Consider the following 19,312-nt stretch of genomic DNA (forward strand, 5'->3'; position numbering starts at 1 on the left):
TTCCTGTGAAGGCTTTTCAGGTCATCAGCTGTGTTTCAGTGCCTGCTCACTCCTCCAGACTGCAGCAGGAAAGCAGGAGCTGGTGTGTCACACAGGGAGCTGTGCTGGGGATGTACTGCTGCCACTGCCAGCATGGGAACCTCACATTTTTGTACTTGGAAGGGAATTAATGGATTGGAGGAATCTGGCATGAAAAAGTCAGTGACAGGCATGTGCTGGGGTGTGGTTAGTGCTGCAGAATGTTTGATACCAAGAGAAGGATGTTAGTAAAAGATGCTTTTTATGGACAAGATTTGGAATGCTGGAGTTTTATCTGTCTAGCAGGAGGCTGCATATTTAGTGAGTCACAGCTGAGATAGGAGACAGGTATTTGACTTTGTTCAAAGGAAGTCAACCTTTATTTGTCAGCATGTCAAGGACACACAAGAAATAGTTTTCATCCACTGGGAATACCACACATCCAGGCACTTCCCACCCAGCTGGGCACATCCATGCTTCCTTGTGCCACCAGCTCCTGGAACAGGTGTTGAATGCACCACAGCAATCCTGCCTGGAAGCTGGGGGAATTAGGCCACCCTCTACTGCCTGTGCTTAAATGCAGCTTTAATTGGATTTTTATTTCTTGCTTCCACCAAGCTTTGTTCCAGCCACAGGTGGGGCCACTGGTGTTCGGAATCACTGGGTCACATACTGTATTGTTTTATAAACCACAGACCTTAGAATGTACCCCAGTACCTGCTTTACTGAGTAGAAAACCTATATTTTGTCTGAAACATTTTTTTCTTGAAAGGCCTTCAACATATTTTTAAAATTCCCAAGTATCTTCAGAATTCTGTTAGAACAAGAATTGGCTTTATCATTTAAGTGTGTATGTAGTTATGGGTTGTGTCATTATTGGATCATGCAGTAGGATCATTGTGATTATGCACAAATTGCTAAGCAGATTGCAGAAAACCCAATCAACACCAGAAAAGCAAATCCACAATTCCAGTGTAGTCTGCGTTCTCTCTTCTGGCTTCTCCTGCCCAGGCTGGAGTGTCTGTGTCTTCACTGCTCTGGTGGCACTGCAGGGAGCACGCTGACACAGCTCCAACCTCCCAAATGCCATCTGCTCATAAACCCCCTGACAAGTGTTTGTCAGAAATCACTTAATGCTAATTCATCTCTTTTCTGACACACTTTAGTAGCTAATTTTTAAGACCTAAATCCGTCATTACTACACATTAGTTGTCAAGATAACAGCACAGCTGTCCTCTGGAAAAAAGAACCAAAAGTGCTTGAACTATCACAAAAATATAGGAGAATTACCTTTAAATGGCCATGTTCAAAATTTTAACTGAGATAAAAGGAAGTGTAGATCAAAACAACATCTCCAGCAGCTGCATTCTGTTGCATCATTAGTAAATTTAATTTTGTTTTGTTTACAGTGAATGAAGAGGTGCAGTGATCAGGCAAAATCACTAGTGCAAGTGATTTTCATTCTCTTCAATCATGCCTTCTTCCTGACATAATTGTCCCTAACAATTTGTTGTATTCTGCATCTGGTGTTATCATCATTACATTTAATCACTGCATCTTAGCTAGTCTTTCAAAGATGTGGTCAGCAGCTCTGGAGGGGCAGGAAGTTGAGGAGTCAGTAATGGCAGTGAGAATTTTGACAGTAATGAGGCAAAACCCAGCATTCACTCTGCTATACAGTGCTAAATGCCTGATATATGAATCTCACAGCTTTAGTCATAAAGCTGAAGCCTGTTTACAGTTTCTGGTTTTGCCCAAAGCCTCTATTTATTCCCACCAATTCTTAATTTCAATTTTAACATCTGTTGGAAAAATCTGCCTGCCTATTGTTTCTCTCCAAACAAAGAGAACATTTTGTTGTGGGCTGTGTTCCTATTGTACTCTGCAGTCAGCTGAGGAACACCTTGCAGGAGCCTTGTTTTATGCCTCTGGTGCTCCTGATGACTTTGAGGCATCTCAAAAAGAGTTTCCTGGCTCTTTCAAGGCCTTTCCCCAGAGAGATGAGTATCTGAAGAAGGGCCCTTCCCAGTGCCAAGGAAACATGACCAAGAGCTCTTCTGTTGCAGGTGAGTCTTAGTCAAGCACTCTGTATGAACTTGAATTTCCATTGTTATGTAGAGTCCTATGTAAATCAATGTCTAGATTGAAAGTTACCTCAGGTGAGAGCATGGCTGTGATGCAGATATGCTCAATATGTGTAAAATAATGGAAAGGAAAGGAAAAAGAGGAAAAAAATAACCTCCCACCTATCTTAGATCAGTTTTCAGCTGCGCCCAGTTCTGCGGAAGGTTTCTCACAGGATGGGTAGGGTTGGAGGGGACCACTGGAGGTCATTAGTCCAATCTCCCTGCTCAAAGCAGGGTCTCCTAGAATGTTCCTTTGTCTGCTCTTCAGTGGATCTTGAAAACAGAACTGCAATATCCTCTTCAATGAGCAAAAGGGCTAAAATCTCTTTTACCACCTCCTTGATAGGAGGACACAAGGATTTTGGAAGCAGTAAAGTGAATTGCAAGAGAAGAATGGTCTATTAACATGAAAATCCAAATAAGCAATGCAGTTATTGGGGTTTTTAAAATATAAAGTGGCTGTTAGAACAATCCTAAAGCCACCCAGTATCTTCCTGAAGAAGCCGATATTGAGAAGATTCTGAAAAGAATTGAGAACAGGTTTGAAAAATTCAGTTGCTTTTCTGGTAAGAATCAATGCATTTAGGTTTACAGTGGTTTAAGTTTATACTGCTACAAAAGGAAATTTTAAAGACTGAAGAGATTCCTGTCAAAGAACGCCAGTTATCTAACCCTATCTGTAATAAGCCAACTAATTAACAGCAATCTACTGTTATGTGACACCATTCATCCCCTGCCATAAAAGTGGTTTGCAATGCATTACTGAAACATATGCAGTAAAAAATATTATCTGCATTGTACAGTGCAGAAATGGAGGCTTAGAAAGACTCCAGTGATTGCCATGGCAACAAAGAAAATGTGTGCCAAAACAAGAAAGGTATAAGGAATGTTATTCTGTCTTATGTAGTGATCTCCTTCTAAATTTTTTTCTTTTGTGCATCCTTGTTTCTTTTCCATTGCTCTCACATCTCTGCTGGCTTGGCTCAGCTGCTTATTCCCCACATTTTATAGACATTTTCTGATTTGCAAGCCTTATATTAGCTAACAATTTTTTTTGTTGTGTGTAATTAAATAATTTGTTGTAGTTTTAGGTTGCCTTGTACTGAGACATGGTTAAGAAGTTACTATTTTAAGACATTTTAAAGCACAAATAGTTTCTACTCTCACATGAGATATATGTATGTCCACAAAAAAGAATTAGTACCAGCAGCAAATTAAAATGAAGAGATTTTTTTTTAAATTTTGGATAAGGACACTGGCTAAAACACTCTACTATTTTTCTTCATATTTTTACCTCTGGATCAGATTTTCAGTTTGCATGAGCAGACCTTGCTCCAGGGACATCAGTGGCACAGTGAAGGTCTGGTTGAGAGTGACCCAGTGAGTTTGTTATCCCATGTGCTCCTGTAGATGGGTGGGTTTTTCACAAGCCCACATGTGGAAGGCAGGGATATCGTGGCCCTGTTGGCTGCAAGCTCTTACCTGGAATAGCTGAGCCACCAGAGCTGCACTGTGGAGGGCTGAGGCTCCTCTTACCCAGTGGGGTGTGTTAGCACCAGGCTTTGAGCCATCACTGATGCTTTTGTGGCACCTGCATTGGAGCTACTGTGATCTGTGATATGTCTGGGGACACCCAGATGAGCCAAATCCCACTTGTGGGGTTTGTTTTACCTTTGTGTTTGTTCAGTTAAAATTACTGAAATACCAAAAGACAGTTAGTGATCTTTTAGTAGTAAGACACTAGTAGTTCCTCTCTGCATTTCCTTAGGTTTATGTAGCTGCGCTTGTGTTAATTTCTGTAAACCACCTTCTGTGGTTTTCAAACTCTATTTGCTATGTCAAGTTTTCAAGTGGAGGCCTATTTCAGATTTCAAAAGACAGAGTTCTGCATATAAGCACCCCTCGCTGTTCTAGTATTTCAAGGGAAACAGCAGGTGAAAAAAATCGATTTGGGGCCTAAGATAAGGCTGGGGGTTTTAGAAACATCTCAGTGATCCATCTCATTCACAGGAGCAACAGCAGTGAGATTTCATTCAAAAATGTGAGAGCTGAGAGCAGAGAGTGAGAGCAAGCACTTTCCCTTCCTCCTCTCAGACTCAGGAGTGTCATTGTTCCACATAAAATACTGCCAGCCCTCTGGACTTCACACAGACCAGCTCAGTCTTACACAGGAGAAAAAATAAGCTTGGGAAAGAGTGCAAAAAAGAATAGCTGAGGTAAAAGGAAAATGTGCTGTGCAAAAGGAGACTGTGAGTTGCCAGATGAGGTTCAGGAAAGCACTAATTCATGCTCAATAATAAATTGGATGGATAAACATTGTAGGGAGAAAAATAGCTGAGTTCAGGGAAATAACTGATGGTCTGCACTCTGCATGCACGTGCAAGCTGGAAAGTGGAAGGTTTCCAACAACAAGAGGACTATTTCTGTTTCCAGCATGAGGGGAAGGAAACCAACTGCAGAGGAGTTTTTTGACCAAATGGAGCTCAGGATGTCCATGACACTTGCAGCAGCAATCACTGCCTCTGGAAATCAATGACCAGGGCTGTGTTTCTTTGAAGTAAAACAGCTCTTTACAAGGACTGGGGGTAATTAACCAAGCAGTGTGTAAGTCTCATATAATGGAACATAATCTGCCCCCAGCTATTTTGTAAACAAAACAAACAGGGGTAAATGTGTTGTCCTGATCTCAGCATTGTGCCACTGTTTCACCTTGGTGAGGAAGAACTGATCTGCACATGGTAAACCTTGAGGAATCCCTGAATTCATTGTAGCTGTTTAGGGGAAAAATAATTGAAACACCTAAATATGGGAACCTCCATAGCCATAACATTATGGTTATATAGTTACTCACCCACCAACACACCCAAGTCTTTCTCCCCAGGAATAGTCTCAGTCCATTCTCTGCCCAGCCTGTACCTGTGCAGAACCTTGCACTTGGCTTTGTTCAGATGTGTGAGGCTGGCCAAGAGGTCCCTTTCAACCTGTGAAAATCCCACTGGATGGCATCCCTTCCCTCCACTTAAGTACTTAAAGTGTGCCAATTTAAAGACACTTTATTTACAAACACACTCTGCTCTGAAAACCTGACCTTGCCAATAAGCTTTTGGGAGGGATTCAGATGTTTAACTGTAATTTTGTAACTAGTTGTGATAGATGACAACTATATGTGTATAGTTAAACACCAATGTCCGGTATAATGGTTAAATTCTGACAACATTCTATAGAAACCTCTTGGGGACTAAACTGTGAAAAACGCCAATCACTTGTTTTAAAAATTTTAAAAGTTTAATCGTAATAAAATGGTTATAAAAATAGTAATACAATTAGAGTAATAATAATTTGGACGAATTGAATTAGGACAATATGAGACAATAGAGACGAAGAGTGGCGGATGTCCAGGTACCTTTTTCTGGGCAGCATGAGCCTGAAAAAGGACCCACGTTAACAAAGGATTAACCCTTAAAAGCAATAACCTGTTGCATATTCATACACGTCATACATGATGCATAAATTCCATTCAAATACAGGATTCTGTCTGGTCATCATCAACTTCTTCCTCTGAATCCTGACAGCGCCTTTGAGGCGGGAAGAAGTTTGTTTCTTCTGATAAGAGGGCAAGAAATTCTTTTTCTCTGAAAGATTTAGCTGTCCTGCGGCTGCTATTTCGCTGCAAGTGCTTTCTTTAAAAAAAATCGTACATAGCATAGTTTCTATTTTAACATTTTTTTATAACTCAAAACTATATTTAACACACTACTTAAGAGAATTAATACAGCATTGGTGTCTGGGAAATGGGCACGGTGCTGTTGCTGCTGTGGAACAGCATTGGTGTTTGTGGAGCGGGCGCGGTGCTGCTCCATCGCCTGTCGGAAATCCACGGCAGCCCTCTCGTGGCCGCTGCTGTTCCGGAGCAATCGCCTTGGCTTCAATCCCCGCCGGCCCTCACTGGCACAGCTGGGAACGCGCGGAGTGGCCCCGGGAGAAGCTCTGGGGTATGACACGGCCGCTGTGTTACATCCTGATCAGGTGCTTGCTGTGTACGAACCCGCCAGGGCTGGAAGCAAGAGGGGCTGCCTGGCGCTCCAGAGAATGCCGTTCTGTTAGGTGTGGGCTGGGGTTCGTTTATTTGGGGTTCGTTCGTTGTTGATGATTATATTTTTCTTTTTTTTTTTTTTTTTTTTTTTTTTTTTTGAGAGTGCTGATTGTTGGATGCTTTCACATTTTTTGCGGCTTGGCCGCTCTTTCTCTCCGGGCGCTGTGCCTCCGCTCTCGGCAGGGATGGCAGCCTGCCCGGCCGCCAGGCTGGCTGTGGAACGCCCGTTGCGGGCCGGGCCGGGGCGGTTCGTGGGTTCGGCTGTGCCGGACGGGGGAGGTTCCGGAGCGAGCCCCGCCGCACGGGGCCAGCGGCAGCTGCGGAGGGCCCCGCGCGCCAACGTCCGCCGCTGCCGACAGCCAATCAGAGCGGGGCTCTGCCTGCCGACGGCCAATCAGAGCGAGGCGCTGCCGCCGCGAGCCAATGAGGGCGCGGCGCTGGCGCCGGCAGTTGCCCGGGCGGTTTGAAGCCGAGCGGACGGAATGGCGGAGTCGCGGCCGCCGGGACCGCAGGGGGACGGCCTGGACTCGCCGGCTGCCGGCGCCGCTCTCGGCCCCGCTCCCGCCCCTGGCCCCGTCCCGCGGGAGCGCCCCGAGCAGGCCGAGGGTACGGGCTGCGTGTGCCTGCGGGCAGGGAGGGCGCGGGGAGCCGGCAGGGCAGGGCAGCCCGCGCCCCGCGCTCGGGCGGTGCCCCAGGGATGCAGCGGCGTGGAGGGGACAGGAGGGCAGGGCAGGGCAGGGCAGGCCGTGCTGCCCGGGCTGGATCTGCCGCGGTTCGGATCCCCGCGGGCCGCGCCCCGGGCAGGGTAACGCCCGCTTGGCCGGACGGCCCCCGCACCGGCCCCGCGGCCGCACCCCGGCTCGGGCCGTGGGCACCGCGCTGGGAACGAGGGCTCTGCAAATCAACTCTGCAAATGAACTCTAAAATGTGGTGGAGTATTTTCCCTGTTAATCGCGAAGTTCTGGTGTGTTTCTGAGTGCCTACCACGGCGCTGAAATGGGCGGCCAGGAACGTGTGTGGGTTTGAAACGCTTCCCCAAGGGTAAGTTTAGGCGTGCTGTAGAAGGCAGGTTCAGGACAGACCTTGGGCTGAGCAGATCTTTGGGAACAGAGGGGCGAGTGAGTGGTGATGTGACAGTTTGTGGAGTTTGCTTCACTCCCGCTCCTCTTCCCAGATCGGCAGCGGGAAGATGCCGAGAGTGACTGGAGTGCTGACTCCTGGAGTGACTATGGCAGCCGTGACAAGCCAGGGACTACTTTGGGAAGGACTGTGCCAGACGGGAACGTGCTTTTCCCGGATATTTTTCACACCGATCATCTTTTGTTTTATGAGCGATTCAGCGCTTACCAGGATTACATCTTGGGTGAGTAATTTTTTCGTACTAAAGTAAGGTAGTGTTAGTTTTCTTGTAACCTTAAACAATTCAGTTTAAATGAAGTCAATTGTATCTATTAAGCTGTGAGATGCTTTTAATAAAGGCGGTTGGAAAAGATACAGTGTCCTGCCTGCTTATGCTGTAACCTCAGCTGCTCTAGCTGGTGGACCAAGAGGCAGCAATTTTGATATAAGTAAATACAATGTGAATGATGGAAAGGCAGAACTGTTAGTAAGTAGTGTATCCTGTGCCTTGTTTTAGCTGGTCTTCCTAATTTTTTTTTGTGTATATTGTAAATCTGTTTTAGATAAGGCACAGGTTATATGTTTAATACCATTGTATTATAATTTATTTAGTACTATTCTATTATCATGAGCATAACAGATGAAGTCCAACTTTGGAGGTGGTAGAGGAACATCTCAATTGTGTTGACTTTCATTTTCCAGTGATCTGGAGGAGTTTCCTTCCATTCCTTGCATAAATGTGGTGTCTTCAATTTCTTGTAGCTGATTGCAAAGCCTCTGAGGTGAAGCGGTTCATAGCTGAGTACCTGGAGAAGGTTCTGGAGCCCTCAGGCTGGCAGGCCGTCTGGCGCACCAACGTCTTCGACGTCCTCGTGGGGGTGAGTGCCTCACTGCTGCTCAGGCACTTGTCTCCACTTAACATAATTTCTCTAACAGACTTTTCAAGTCTCTCGGTGTCCATGTTTTGCAAATCTTGGATGTTCAAACTGGCAGTTCCATCGCATGGTTGAGGAGGGAAAAACTTTGTGGCCCCTCAGCTCTTTTCTGCCCACTTAGTGACAAAATGGCTTTCACTGGCCTGGACTGTCCCTTTGGATTGTTTGTATCCTGTGGACACTTTGAAAAATGAATCTCAAAGGAGTCCCAAAGGGCTGTGAAGTACTGATTTGAGTCTGAGGATATTGTTTTTAGCATTTTTTAAAAACAGCAGCACAAAAAAAAGAGGGATGGAGAAAAACTTACTGGCCTTGTTATGAGCATTATGAAGGATTTGAATGAAGTTTTGGATGTGGAAAAGGCTCTCGAGCTGTGGGGTTGTGAGAAGCTTAACTCTGGGTTATCACTTCTGCTGAGGAGATGGCCTTGGCTGTAGGGTGCCATTTGTGTTGGTTGTGTGGGGTCAGTGGGGACCCAGCATGGCCCTGACTGAAGCACATCACGTTCCCCTCCCTGAGCTGGCCCTGCGGTTCTGAGGGATTTCAGAGCTGTTTGTTCCCACAGGTGGTGAATGTGAATTTCCCAGCCCTGAAGGCAGTTGTGCAGCTCAGTGAGCCATTCCTGTGCGAGTCCCAGGACAGCAGCTTCACCCTGGAGTGCATGCAGGAGCTTCTGGAGCTGAAGGAACATCAGATCCTGCTGCAGGAGCTCTTTGTTGTTTATGATGAGTCAGGAGAGTTTGACCAGACAGCATTAGCCATAGAGCATGTCAGGTAGGACACCTGCACCCTGCTGCTACCCAGTGGGTTCTGTCCTGAATTCTTGGGCCATGCTAGCAGCCCCACAAACAAAGCTTTCCAAAGTCAATCTGATGACTGGTGCTCTGAGGAGACTGCTTTCCCTCTCTTTTTCCATCCCAGAGTTCTTTGGACTGTATCACCTGTAGATTAATACACTGTTCTTTTTCTTCATTAACATTTTTCTGGATTTTTCTCTTTTTCTTGTCCCATTTTTCTTTCTTCATTTTGCCTCTTCCCCTAAATTTGCTCTTTATTCTTTAGGTGTCTCTTCACATATTCTATTTTTTTCTTCTTTATCATCTGCCTCTTTTCCACCTCCTTTTCTTTCAGGCACTACATGCTGTTTGAAACCTCTCTACAGATAGGCTGTGGGACTGGACAAAAAAGCTAAAACAGGAGCAATGACCTACATTGTCAGAGAAAAAGCTTAGCTGAAGGGTGATTGGCCAAAACCAAACAATCAGAAAGCCTCAGAGTCTGTAGTGTCAGTCTCGCTTTTCAAATCCTGGTTTTAGCTGTTCACTCCCTTTTGAGGAAGTAGAACACAGGTTGTTAGGAATTTTGAGCTTAGACACACAAAGTAAAGCTCTTCATGCAGGTAAGCAACAGGCAGGAAGGATGACTTTGTGTGTACTGAGCAGCCTAAGGTACAGCAATATGAATTTCTAGAGAGAGGTGAATTCTCAGCTTGGTTACATTGTGTTTCCAGTGCTGTTGACTCTGCTCTCCTGTGTGATTTAACACTTTGCTTCCCAAGGTTCTTCTACCGCTGCATCTGGCGGACCTGGGACGAGGAGGAGGAGGATGAGTTTGATTACTTTGTGAGATGTGTTGAGCCCCGACTGAGACTGTGAGTGCTACACCTTTGCTGTTCTTAGGGCAGAACCACTGGGGTGTCATGTGGGAATAGGGACTCACAATTAGGTGTAGAAATCCCCTGTTGATTTGTAAGCCAAAGCAAGTTTGTTTTAACAGCATTCACTGTCTGCTGGTCAAAATCTTGTATGGAAAGAGAACACAGCTGAGGCTGCCACGATTTCTGAGCCTTGGTGTTCCATCAGATGGTGCCCCATACCCAGCAATAGTCATCCTCACACTCATATGAGTTTAATCCTAATAAAAGCTGCCATGGGATGCTCCAATTTTACCTCTGGGCATAAAATAAAAACCACAGCAGAGCTGAATGTAAACAAAAACTTTTAAATTGGTCATTCTCCAGGAGGAATGTATGTGAATCTTTCTCAGTTATTCTGATAAAGGCTTAGATATTACCTTCTAAATTGTTACTCCTTTTTTATGGCTGTGCTTATGCCTTTTTTTAGGGTGAGTTTCTGATAGTAGACAATCTTTCAAGGTGGATGGGCAGCTGTTTAGAAAGTAAAATGTTTGTGTCCAGATTTTTTTGGTTTTTCTGCTTCAAATAAAATGGAGCAGTGTTGATGTAGACTGCAGAGAACCTTGACTCAAGGAACTGATGCAGAACTCCTCAGGTTCTCTCCAGCCTCATGTTTGGTCTGTGAGGATTGTGAATGTGCCCTGTGCTGACCCCTTGCTCTGACCTGCAGGCACTATGACATCCTGGAGCACCGGGTGCCTTCTGGGCTGGTAGCTGATTACCAGAACTTGTTATCTCAATGTGAAGAGCTCTATGAGAAGTTTTTAAATGTGAGGAACAGCATTTCAAGCAATGATTCAGACTCAGAAGCAGAAAACGTTTCCATGGTGGAAGGACTAAAATTGTATGACCAAGTGGAGCACATAAAACAAAGGCTAAAACTGATTGAGAATCCTCTGCTGAGGTAACTGGTGGGTTTGTGCAGGGAGGAGGCTCCTATGGGGAGTCACAGAACTCAGAGGAGGTGGGGACTGAAGGAGGAGCTATTGGCTCTGTTGCTTTTGTTGCAGGTATGTGTTTGGTTACCAAAAATATGGCAGCCTCCAGGCTAAAGGACTGAGATCAACAGGTGCCAAGGTCATTCATGTTGTGCCCTGGAACATGAAAGCAAATCTGCTCCAGCTGTTGACAAGAGACAAACTTTGCCCAGAATCTTGTGGAGCCTTAGAAATACAGGTGCAGTAGCAGGAATTGTCTGTCTGCTAATAGTTTTTCCTCTCGAGAAACAATGTGGAAGGATAAGTTAATTTACCACGTGCAAGATACTGCATTTGAAAGATACTACAGTGGTTAAAAAATCACTGTAATTTAAACAATAAGTGGTAAAATTGTATGATTCAAATAATTTCTTTCAATTCATTTGTGCCGGTTGAGTACTCTATACAAGCAGCTTCCTGTGTGTAGGAAAGGAGATGAACCTCTAATAACTCTACAATGAAACACTGTAAGGCATGACACTTGAATTTAGTTTTGAAATGCCCATGTCTCTTGATGCTGCTGATAACTATGCTTCCTCCTTCAAACCCTAGATCATTTTCTTGCTTTGGTACTGTGTAGGAAATACATTTATTTTAGGAGCAGCCATGTTTAGTTTTAGTGAATTCAGACAAGACTTGCTGCTCCAGCAGTTAAGAAGAGGCTGAATTCCTTGGACCCAAATGAAATGATTTGCTGTATTCTGATCATGTTCATGAGTTACAGATTGCCAGAATGGAGCCATGGGGAACATCCTGGAGTAACTTCTAGGCTATGAATCTGATTTTCTGACTTGGCAACTGAAAAAGTGCTCTTATTATGTTTACCCTGGAATTTGCTGGGAAGCAGTAAATGTCTAGTTTTTATTAACTATTTGTCATCCTTCAGTATGGAATCCCTCAGTAATGTTTGTTAAGGATATCATCCTACCCTCTTTATCCAGGAAGAAGGATCATGTGGGCACTATTTACCACTGTGGTATTTGAACTCTGTTTGGGGGTGACTCATACCAGGAGCAAACACAGGAGTATTCAGACTAGTTCTGATCTACTTGCTGAATTGTTTGGTTTTTATTTTCTTTACCTTCTATTTCTTTTTTTACCTTCTATTTCGACCTATTTATTTCTTCATGGCAAATTCATGGCACATCACTTAGGCACAATTGAAGTGTTGGCCTGGAACCAAGGCTATAGTGAAGTTTGCTTTGGGGTGCATGTGCTCTTTTATCTGTGTGTGCCCCAGTTTTCTCCTGGGGGAATGGATGTGACACAAACATCCAAGTCATGTGTTAAGGCTGGTTTTGTCTGCAGAGGGCTACAATTCTTGAATTCAAAGTAGAAATTTTGTATTATTAATGCTATTGAAAGGGTTTCTTTAAAGCAAAAGCAGCAACATTGAATTGAAAGCAAGCTCTACAGGCATAAATGCATTCATTTTTACACATTCTTTGGGAGCTGATTGTATTTTTTTGTCTTTTGCAGTTCCACCGTGATCCACTAGCAGCTGTAAATGCCTGCTATGAAGGAGACAGAGTCATCATCTGTCCTGGCCATTATTTTGTGGATGGCATGTTCTCCATTGCTGATTCAATAGAGCTAGAAGGTAGCAGGTTTGCTAGTCTAAAGATCTTTAAACAAGCAAATGGAATGTCCTAAACTAGCTCTGTGTAAGGGTTTACTCTTTGCAGAATTTACCAGGAACTTTTTTCTTCAAAGTATTCCTGTTTCTGCTATAGAGCTGTGCCTAATGCAGGGTGGAGTGAGCTGTTTAATGAGCTTTAGTGCAGATAAACTGCAGATTTTGCTGATTAATAGCAAATTCATCATTTCGTCCTATTTGTCTGCATAAATGGTGATTATATAGATAATAGAGAGGATTCAACAGAAACCTAAGGGACTTGGTGGTTGTAATAGTGGAAACAGAAGTAATTCTGAGAGGCTTCTACTAACTTAGGAGTACTTCAGAAATGTCCTTGTTCTTCTCTGAGTGTCTGAATGTGCCTCAGGGGCAGCCTGAGCCCCAGTGCTGGTGCAGCCCAGGGAGTGCAGGGGGCAGGAGCCAGGAGGTGCAGTTGGGATTTACTGATCCTTGCTGATTTACTGAGGGGGGAGCAGGGGCTGCCAGCCTGGCTCTGAGTGAGTGAAGCGTGTGCGTGGAGGAGGCAACTTTTGATTAACACATGTTTTCTGCAGAAACAGAAACAACAGATGTGATTTTAGGATTTTTCTTACAAAATATTTATGTTTTAAATACTTCTGCTTTGCCTAGGATATGTTGCTGTCTCTCCCTCATCATTCTTGATTTCTCAGTGTATCCCTTTGCTTTAGGCAGGCACACACTGTTGCAGTGCTGTAGTCTGTTTATCACTGGGGCTTCTGCAGCTGTTCAGATACTTATTTAGTTGCATTTTTATCTTGTCAAAGCTTCTTAATGAGAAGAAGGCTGAGGGTTTAATTTCCTGCTGTTCTGGACTTTATTTTTCTTGTTTTATGAGTAATTTTCTTTCTTGCCCATCTCCTGTGTGTGTTTGATTTATGCAGACACACTGTGATAACCAGTGCACCTGCAGGACAAGGGACATGGATGAAGTGCTTTATTTATCTCAAGAATGACATTGTTCTGAAATTGTGTGTGGTGCTATTTATTGCTTTTCTAGCTTTGAGGAAACTGAAATACAAATTGTGCAGTAACACACATTAAGGATGAGCTGCTCTATTTTAAGAAGCAAGGCATATAAATATGTATTTTTAGTACAAACCATGCTCTGAATAAGAAGTACCTGTCAGGTATTTAATCTTCTAATAAGGACTCCTGTTAGATAGGGTATTATACCAGTAGGAGCAGCCAGGAACATTTGAAGTAGGAACATCAAGACAAACTCTGCTGGCACTAATCTGAGCAGCTGGCTGCTTTGGTGGCTTTTTTGGGATGGAGGGGTGACTCATGAAAGATATGTCACTTTGCTTAGTAGAACTTCTATTTTTTCCCAGCTACTGTGCAGTCAGTAGTGAGGTTGAAAGTATGAAGATTAGTAAATCAGGGATAAATTAAACCTTACAGGAACTAAATAAGGTTAAAGCAGTAGCAGCTGCAGGAAGTGATAACTTCCATGCCTGACAAGAAGGTGTTGCAGAGGCACCTAAGAACTTCCCTTCTGTTTGTGCCATGGTTGTGCAGCTGGCTGGGAACCTGCAGCATCAGCTGTGACAGTGGCACTGGGTGACAGTGGCCTTTGGCTGCTGTGGAGCCACTCAGGCTCAGGCAGGGGCGCAGCCCTGCTGGGGAGTGAGCAGCACTGGGCAGCAGGTGAATCTTCATTCTGGAGCTATTGCCTCAGAGGTGAGGTGTCAAGCAAGCTAAGGGCACTGTTAGAAAACTGCAGGCACTCTGCAGGACAGTCATTCCTAAAACTCCTGCTTTGGGTAATAACATCTTTCTCTAGTGGTGAGAAGTGAAACTTTTGCTGTCCTGTGCTGCTCTCTTTTACATGCTGGAACTGCCCCATGCCACCTCCTCTTCAGGGGTGACCATAAATCAGTAGCAGTGGGAACAGATTTCTAGGTAATATCATGTGTTGAAGTATCAATCACTTAACTTGGCATTAAATGGCCTGTCTTTAAAACTTTCTGCCAACTCTTGTTCAAAGCTTTTTATTTTCATTTTGTTTTTAACCTTTCTACTTGTATGTGGCACTGTTTATTTATTTATGTACTTGGTTAGAAGCTGGTATCCTGCTTGGGCACTTCTTATCTGTGTGTGCTTTCAGAAAATGATAGGGCTCATGCTGCTGTAATGGATGTGGCATTATTGCTTTCCTTATCATGATTCTTGTCAGTGACAAGCAATAAAAGCTTTACATGCTCATAAATTTTCCTGTAAGTGCTTAAATGCTGACAACTGTGGATGGTTTAGTAAATCAGTCTTGGCATGTGCTTGTGAAAGCTGCTTTTTAAACTGAATTAATCTGGAAGCCTGTGCAAGACAGGAGCACTGAATTTTTCCCCAAATTCCATGTGAATAGGGAAGCTGAATGAAGCATGCTAACAGTATCAAGCCCTTTGCACTTTTTTTCCCTCGTGTTGTGGTGTGACTGCTTTTTCCCTCTGTGTTCTTGGGAACCTCTGCCTGCTGTGGTGAACTTCTGTCCTTTGACAGCAGACTGGAGATGCCTGTGTGTCCTCAATCCCTCCTGTTCTGTTGGTAACTTCTGGGAGTGACAGCTTTGGCCTTGGCAAAAGTGAGCTCAGTTACCCATTTGTTCAACTTTCTCAGGTAACTTTGCATTTTGTTGTGTGCCATTCAAGTAAGGTAACTTTTGAGTTTAGTTTGGAGTCCCTGTACCTTGGCACAGAAGGGATGTAAGGTGTAGCCTGGTCACTTGTTGGAGATCTTATTCAAGGCATTAAAACATCAAGCTTTAAACTTCTGTCATTGATTTAAATGTCTGTTATGTACTGAGCACTTCATTGTCCCCAGATGTTCTCTGAGCTTGCATCTCTCACCTCTGCCCTTAGGCTATGGCCTGCCAGATGATGTCGTGATAGAAAAACAAGGGAAAGGAGACAACTTCTTTGACTGTACAGGAGCCAATGTAAAGATCTCCAATCTGAAGTTAGTGCAGCATGATGCTGTGGAGGGGATTTTAAGTAAGTGTAAAAGCATCTTGACCTTTTTGTGACTCTTTCATATTTAGAGTTAAAGCTGGGAACCAGTGTTGCAGTTTAACAAAATATTGTAAAGAGGAGCCCTACAGGTATACATATCAAATCTTCTCCCTCTTTTTTTTAACTTGCTTATGATGTAGAAATCAAAATAACTTCTGTTTGTACTTTCAAGCTCTTGTGGCTCTTACACTTTATTCTTCTACTGGGATAAGATCATTAACTTGATCTTGTTCTGCTGTTAAGGCAGCCTGGCTCTGAGTGCAGCACAGCCTCTGTCAGGCTGCCTGGAAATGGAAACAATTCTGCTTTGCACAGAAGAGCCCCCATGGCAATATTCAGCTGTAGCTGACCCCAGCCAGTGCTCCAGTGAGGAGCAGCACATGCTGTAGGAATGCTGTAGAACTTTGTTTCCAGCACCTTCACACTGACATTCAGCTAAGTCTGAGTTGTATCCAAGGAGTTTATTGGCTGTGGCCTTGTCTTTGCAGAAGATGCTAACTAATATTTCTCCTCAACAGACATTTGGGTTTTAAACATGTTAAAATGTTTATTAACACTTGTATGCATGTATTTAATATCTTTTGAATCCAAAAGTCCCTAGGAATGTAATGAAAAGAATTATTGCTGTCATAGATAAAAAAGAAGTCAGCCTGAAAGACAAATCTCCAACCAGTGCTCCCTTGTAGCAGTGTCCCTGCTTAGACCAGAAAAGCAGCATGAGTTCAAGCCACACGTGAGCAAATCAGTGAATTGAACCTGAAGTGGATAAAATGAAAATACCACACTGCAAAGCTGCTGCAAGGCTGTCTGTCTGTAGGAGGGCTTTGTCTTTGCAGAGCTGGTTCATTCAGCAGTAATTGTTTCTGTGTATGTAGATGTGCATCATGGGAAAACAACACTGGAGAATTGTGTGTTACAGTGTGAAACCACTGGAATAACAGTGAGGACATCAGCTGAGCTACTGATGAGAAACTCAGATCTCTATGGGGCAAAGGTACACACTCATTCTTACTTTGGCTTATTTCCCAATTTAAAATAAATGTTTGTCTCTGGAAATAGTGCAGTCAGTCACAGGGTGGCTTCTCTTGCTCTGGAGAGAACCTTTACAAATTCATTTTGGACAGCTGCATGTTACTGAATCAGGATTGGTCTCGGGGATCTTGTAGCCTCTTATCAAATCTAGTGAAGTGTCTCAGGCTGGTTTGTGTGTGATGATAGCAAAATGATGCAGTAACAGGGGACATCTGTGAAATAACCATTGCTGCATGGCTGGTTCATGTCCTGCAGTACTTCTATAGTGATTTTCTGGTCTCTCTGCCCATAGCCAGTTTTCTCATTTCTGTTTCTGCTAGTGAAATGCCCTTTTTGGACACCTTTGATTCTTACAGAGGGATGGTAAACACAAAAATGGACTCTCATACTCTCTGGGTATTTTGAAGGATGATGGAGCTTGAGGTATTGAGAGGGATCACTAAAGCACAAGCAAGTAAGGCAAGGGTGTTCAGCTGCTCTTGAGCAGGCCTTCCTGGACTGGAGCCCCATGCTGTGGGGCCTCAGCCTTGAGTACTGCTGCTTGAGATGGGGAACAAAGCTGAAGGAGCAATACAGTTTTGCATTGTGCAAGCTGGTAGGTGAACACAAAGATGTGCCTTGGAGTGGTCAAGTTCAATGGAAAATGTGCCTAAACTCCTTGTGAACTGCTACCAGCTGTATCTTGTAGGGTAAAAATGTGCCTAAACTCCTTGTGAACTGCTACCAAGTGTGTCTTATAGGGTAAAAATGTGCCTGAACTCCTTGTGAAGTGCTACCAAGTGTATTTTATAGGGTAAAAATGTGCCTAAACTCCTTGTGAACTGCTACCAGCTGTATCTTGTAGGGTAAAAATGTGCCTAAACTCCTTGTGAACTGCTACCAAGTGTGTCTTATAGGGTAAAAATGTGCCTGAACTCCTTGTGAAGTGCTACCAACTGTATTTTATAGGGTAAAAATGTGCCTAAACTCCTTGTGAACTGCTACCAGCTGTATCTTATAGGGTAAAAATGTGCCTGAACTCCTTGTGAAGTGCTACCAACTGTGTCTTGTAGGGTGCTGGTGTGGAGATCTATCCAGGAAGTGCATGCACCCTGCTGCACAATGGGATCCACCACTGCAAGGAGGGAATACTGGTCAAGGTCAGTCCCAGTCACAAGGTACTGGTTTGCCAGAAGCTAATTAATCACTGCTGCAATTAGTGCCAGTAGGTTTGGGTGGGCTCAGACCCTGCTGTGCTATGCTGGAGCTCTTGCCTGTCATACATGATGCTTGCCTTGCATTTGCCTTGATCCTTGCTGGATGAACCAGTTATGCAAAGACAAAGCCTCCTACAGATAGACAGCTTTGCAGCAGCTTTGCAGTATGATATTTTCATTTTTATCCATTCCAGCAATTACCTGGTTTTATTTCTTATCTGCCAGAAGGAGAAAATGCCTTTCATCATGTCTCCTGTGTAGGCAAATAATCCTGCTCTAGCTAATACAGAGAACTGATTCTACCTAAAACTAGAAGATTTTTGTGTCCCTGTAGCTGGACATGACATGTTAGATTTCTCTCTTGTTCTGTAGAACTTCTTGGATGAAGTTTATGAGGCTCCCAGGATAACCATGGTTAACAATATGATCCACAATAACGAAGGATATGGTGTGGTCCTGGTTAGACCAGCAATGCCCTCTGAAATGAAGGATGCTTCAGCACAGGAAACAAAAGGTACTTTCCTTTTTAGAAGAAACTCCTGAAACTACTAAGTCTAGTATACCCAGGTTTTTGGATTGCATGTTTCATAACTTTGAAATTTGTGTCTGTCATGAAGTACATGAAGTACCAAAGAGTGGGATGAGTTGACAATGTTATGACTGAAGAAAAGGAAATCCAGGATTTTTAATGGTGTGGCTGCTTTGCATGACTGTTGATGACATTCTGTTTCCTGCCTTAGGGTGTACACAACCTACCCAGGCAGGTGATGAGACAGCCTGTGCAGAGGGCTCCAGGCAAGAACAACCTGGATGTGTAACTGATGAGTTGGAGCTTTATAAACGAGCTGAGACTTCTGAACAAACTGAAAACAACTCTGAAATTGCAAATGTACTTGGGGCTACTTCTGCAAAGAAGAGACAGATACACAGGAAAAGACTGAGTGAACTGGGATTTACAGAAGCTGATGACAACTTAATGTCACAGGAAATGTTTGTTTCTGTTGATGGCAATCAGTTCAAATGGAATGGGAAAGGAAGTTTTGGTATCTTTTTTTTCTGACTATCTTGACTCCTGCTGCCAGTGCAGTAGGATTTGTACAGTTATTAGATAGGTCACATGCTAAAAGTTGTGTTATGGTGTTATGCTTTTATTACCCAAGTGTAATCCCTATTAAAGGACTGGGGCTGAAAACTCACTTGGTTCTTCTGTCCATCTTCTCCACACCTTAAATCTCCTGGGTGAGCTGCCTTTGTGATGCACATGTAGTACTTCTTTCCCTTGCATTTCATTTTAAGCCTGGCTGACCTCTGGACAATGTCTTGTCTCTGTTTTTAAAATCAGCTTTATCACCAAAGGGTGAGGTTGGAGAGCCCACAGTGTGTCATCTGGCCTTACCTCCCTGCTGCAGCAGGGCCATCCCAGAGCTCATGGCACAGAGCTGTGTCCAGGATTGTTGT

At 43.9% G+C, this 19,312-nt stretch overlaps 1 protein-coding gene across 2 annotated transcripts; it reads left to right on the plus strand.

Annotated features, from left to right (window-relative positions):
• Positions 1 to 1,985: 1,985 nt before the first annotated feature.
• SHCBP1 (SHC binding and spindle associated 1) lies at positions 1,986 to 19,036 on the plus strand. Of its 2 annotated transcripts, none has more exons than XM_030955994.1 (13): positions 1,986 to 2,084; positions 7,412 to 7,600; positions 8,119 to 8,234; positions 8,857 to 9,065; positions 9,850 to 9,942; positions 10,658 to 10,891; positions 10,998 to 11,163; positions 12,444 to 12,564; positions 15,477 to 15,608; positions 16,502 to 16,620; positions 17,711 to 17,797; positions 18,227 to 18,368; positions 18,595 to 19,036. In XM_030955994.1, exons 1-13 carry the CDS (start codon positions 2,060 to 2,062, stop codon positions 18,912 to 18,914), a joined length of 1,953 nt encoding a protein of 650 aa, XP_030811854.1. In that variant the 5' UTR covers positions 1,986 to 2,059; the 3' UTR covers positions 18,915 to 19,036. The 2 variants fall into 2 exon arrangements, with proteins under 2 accessions (XP_030811854.1, XP_030811853.1); XM_030955993.1 differs by lacking the exon at positions 1,986 to 2,084 and adding an exon at positions 6,706 to 6,843.
• Positions 19,037 to 19,312: the final 276 nt, after the last annotated feature.

Source organism: Camarhynchus parvulus, chromosome 11 (assembly GCF_901933205.1).
Source record: "Camarhynchus parvulus chromosome 11, STF_HiC, whole genome shotgun sequence".
Taxonomy (NCBI): domain Eukaryota; kingdom Metazoa; phylum Chordata; class Aves; order Passeriformes; family Thraupidae; genus Camarhynchus; species Camarhynchus parvulus.

What these genes read in the sequence shown, in the direction of transcription:
- SHCBP1 (XM_030955993.1), top strand. Translation starts at nt 6,720, where the DNA reads ATGGCGGAGTCGCGGCCGCCGGGACCGCAGGGGGACGGCCTGGACTCG. An exon ending in TCTTCGACGTCCTCGTGGGG is followed by an intron (nt 8,235 to 8,856) that starts GTGAGTGCCTCA and finishes TTGTTCCCACAG; the next exon opens with GTGGTGAATGTGAATTTCCC. An exon ending in AGGAGGGAATACTGGTCAAG is followed by an intron (nt 17,798 to 18,226) that starts GTCAGTCCCAGT and finishes CTTGTTCTGTAG; the next exon opens with AACTTCTTGGATGAAGTTTA.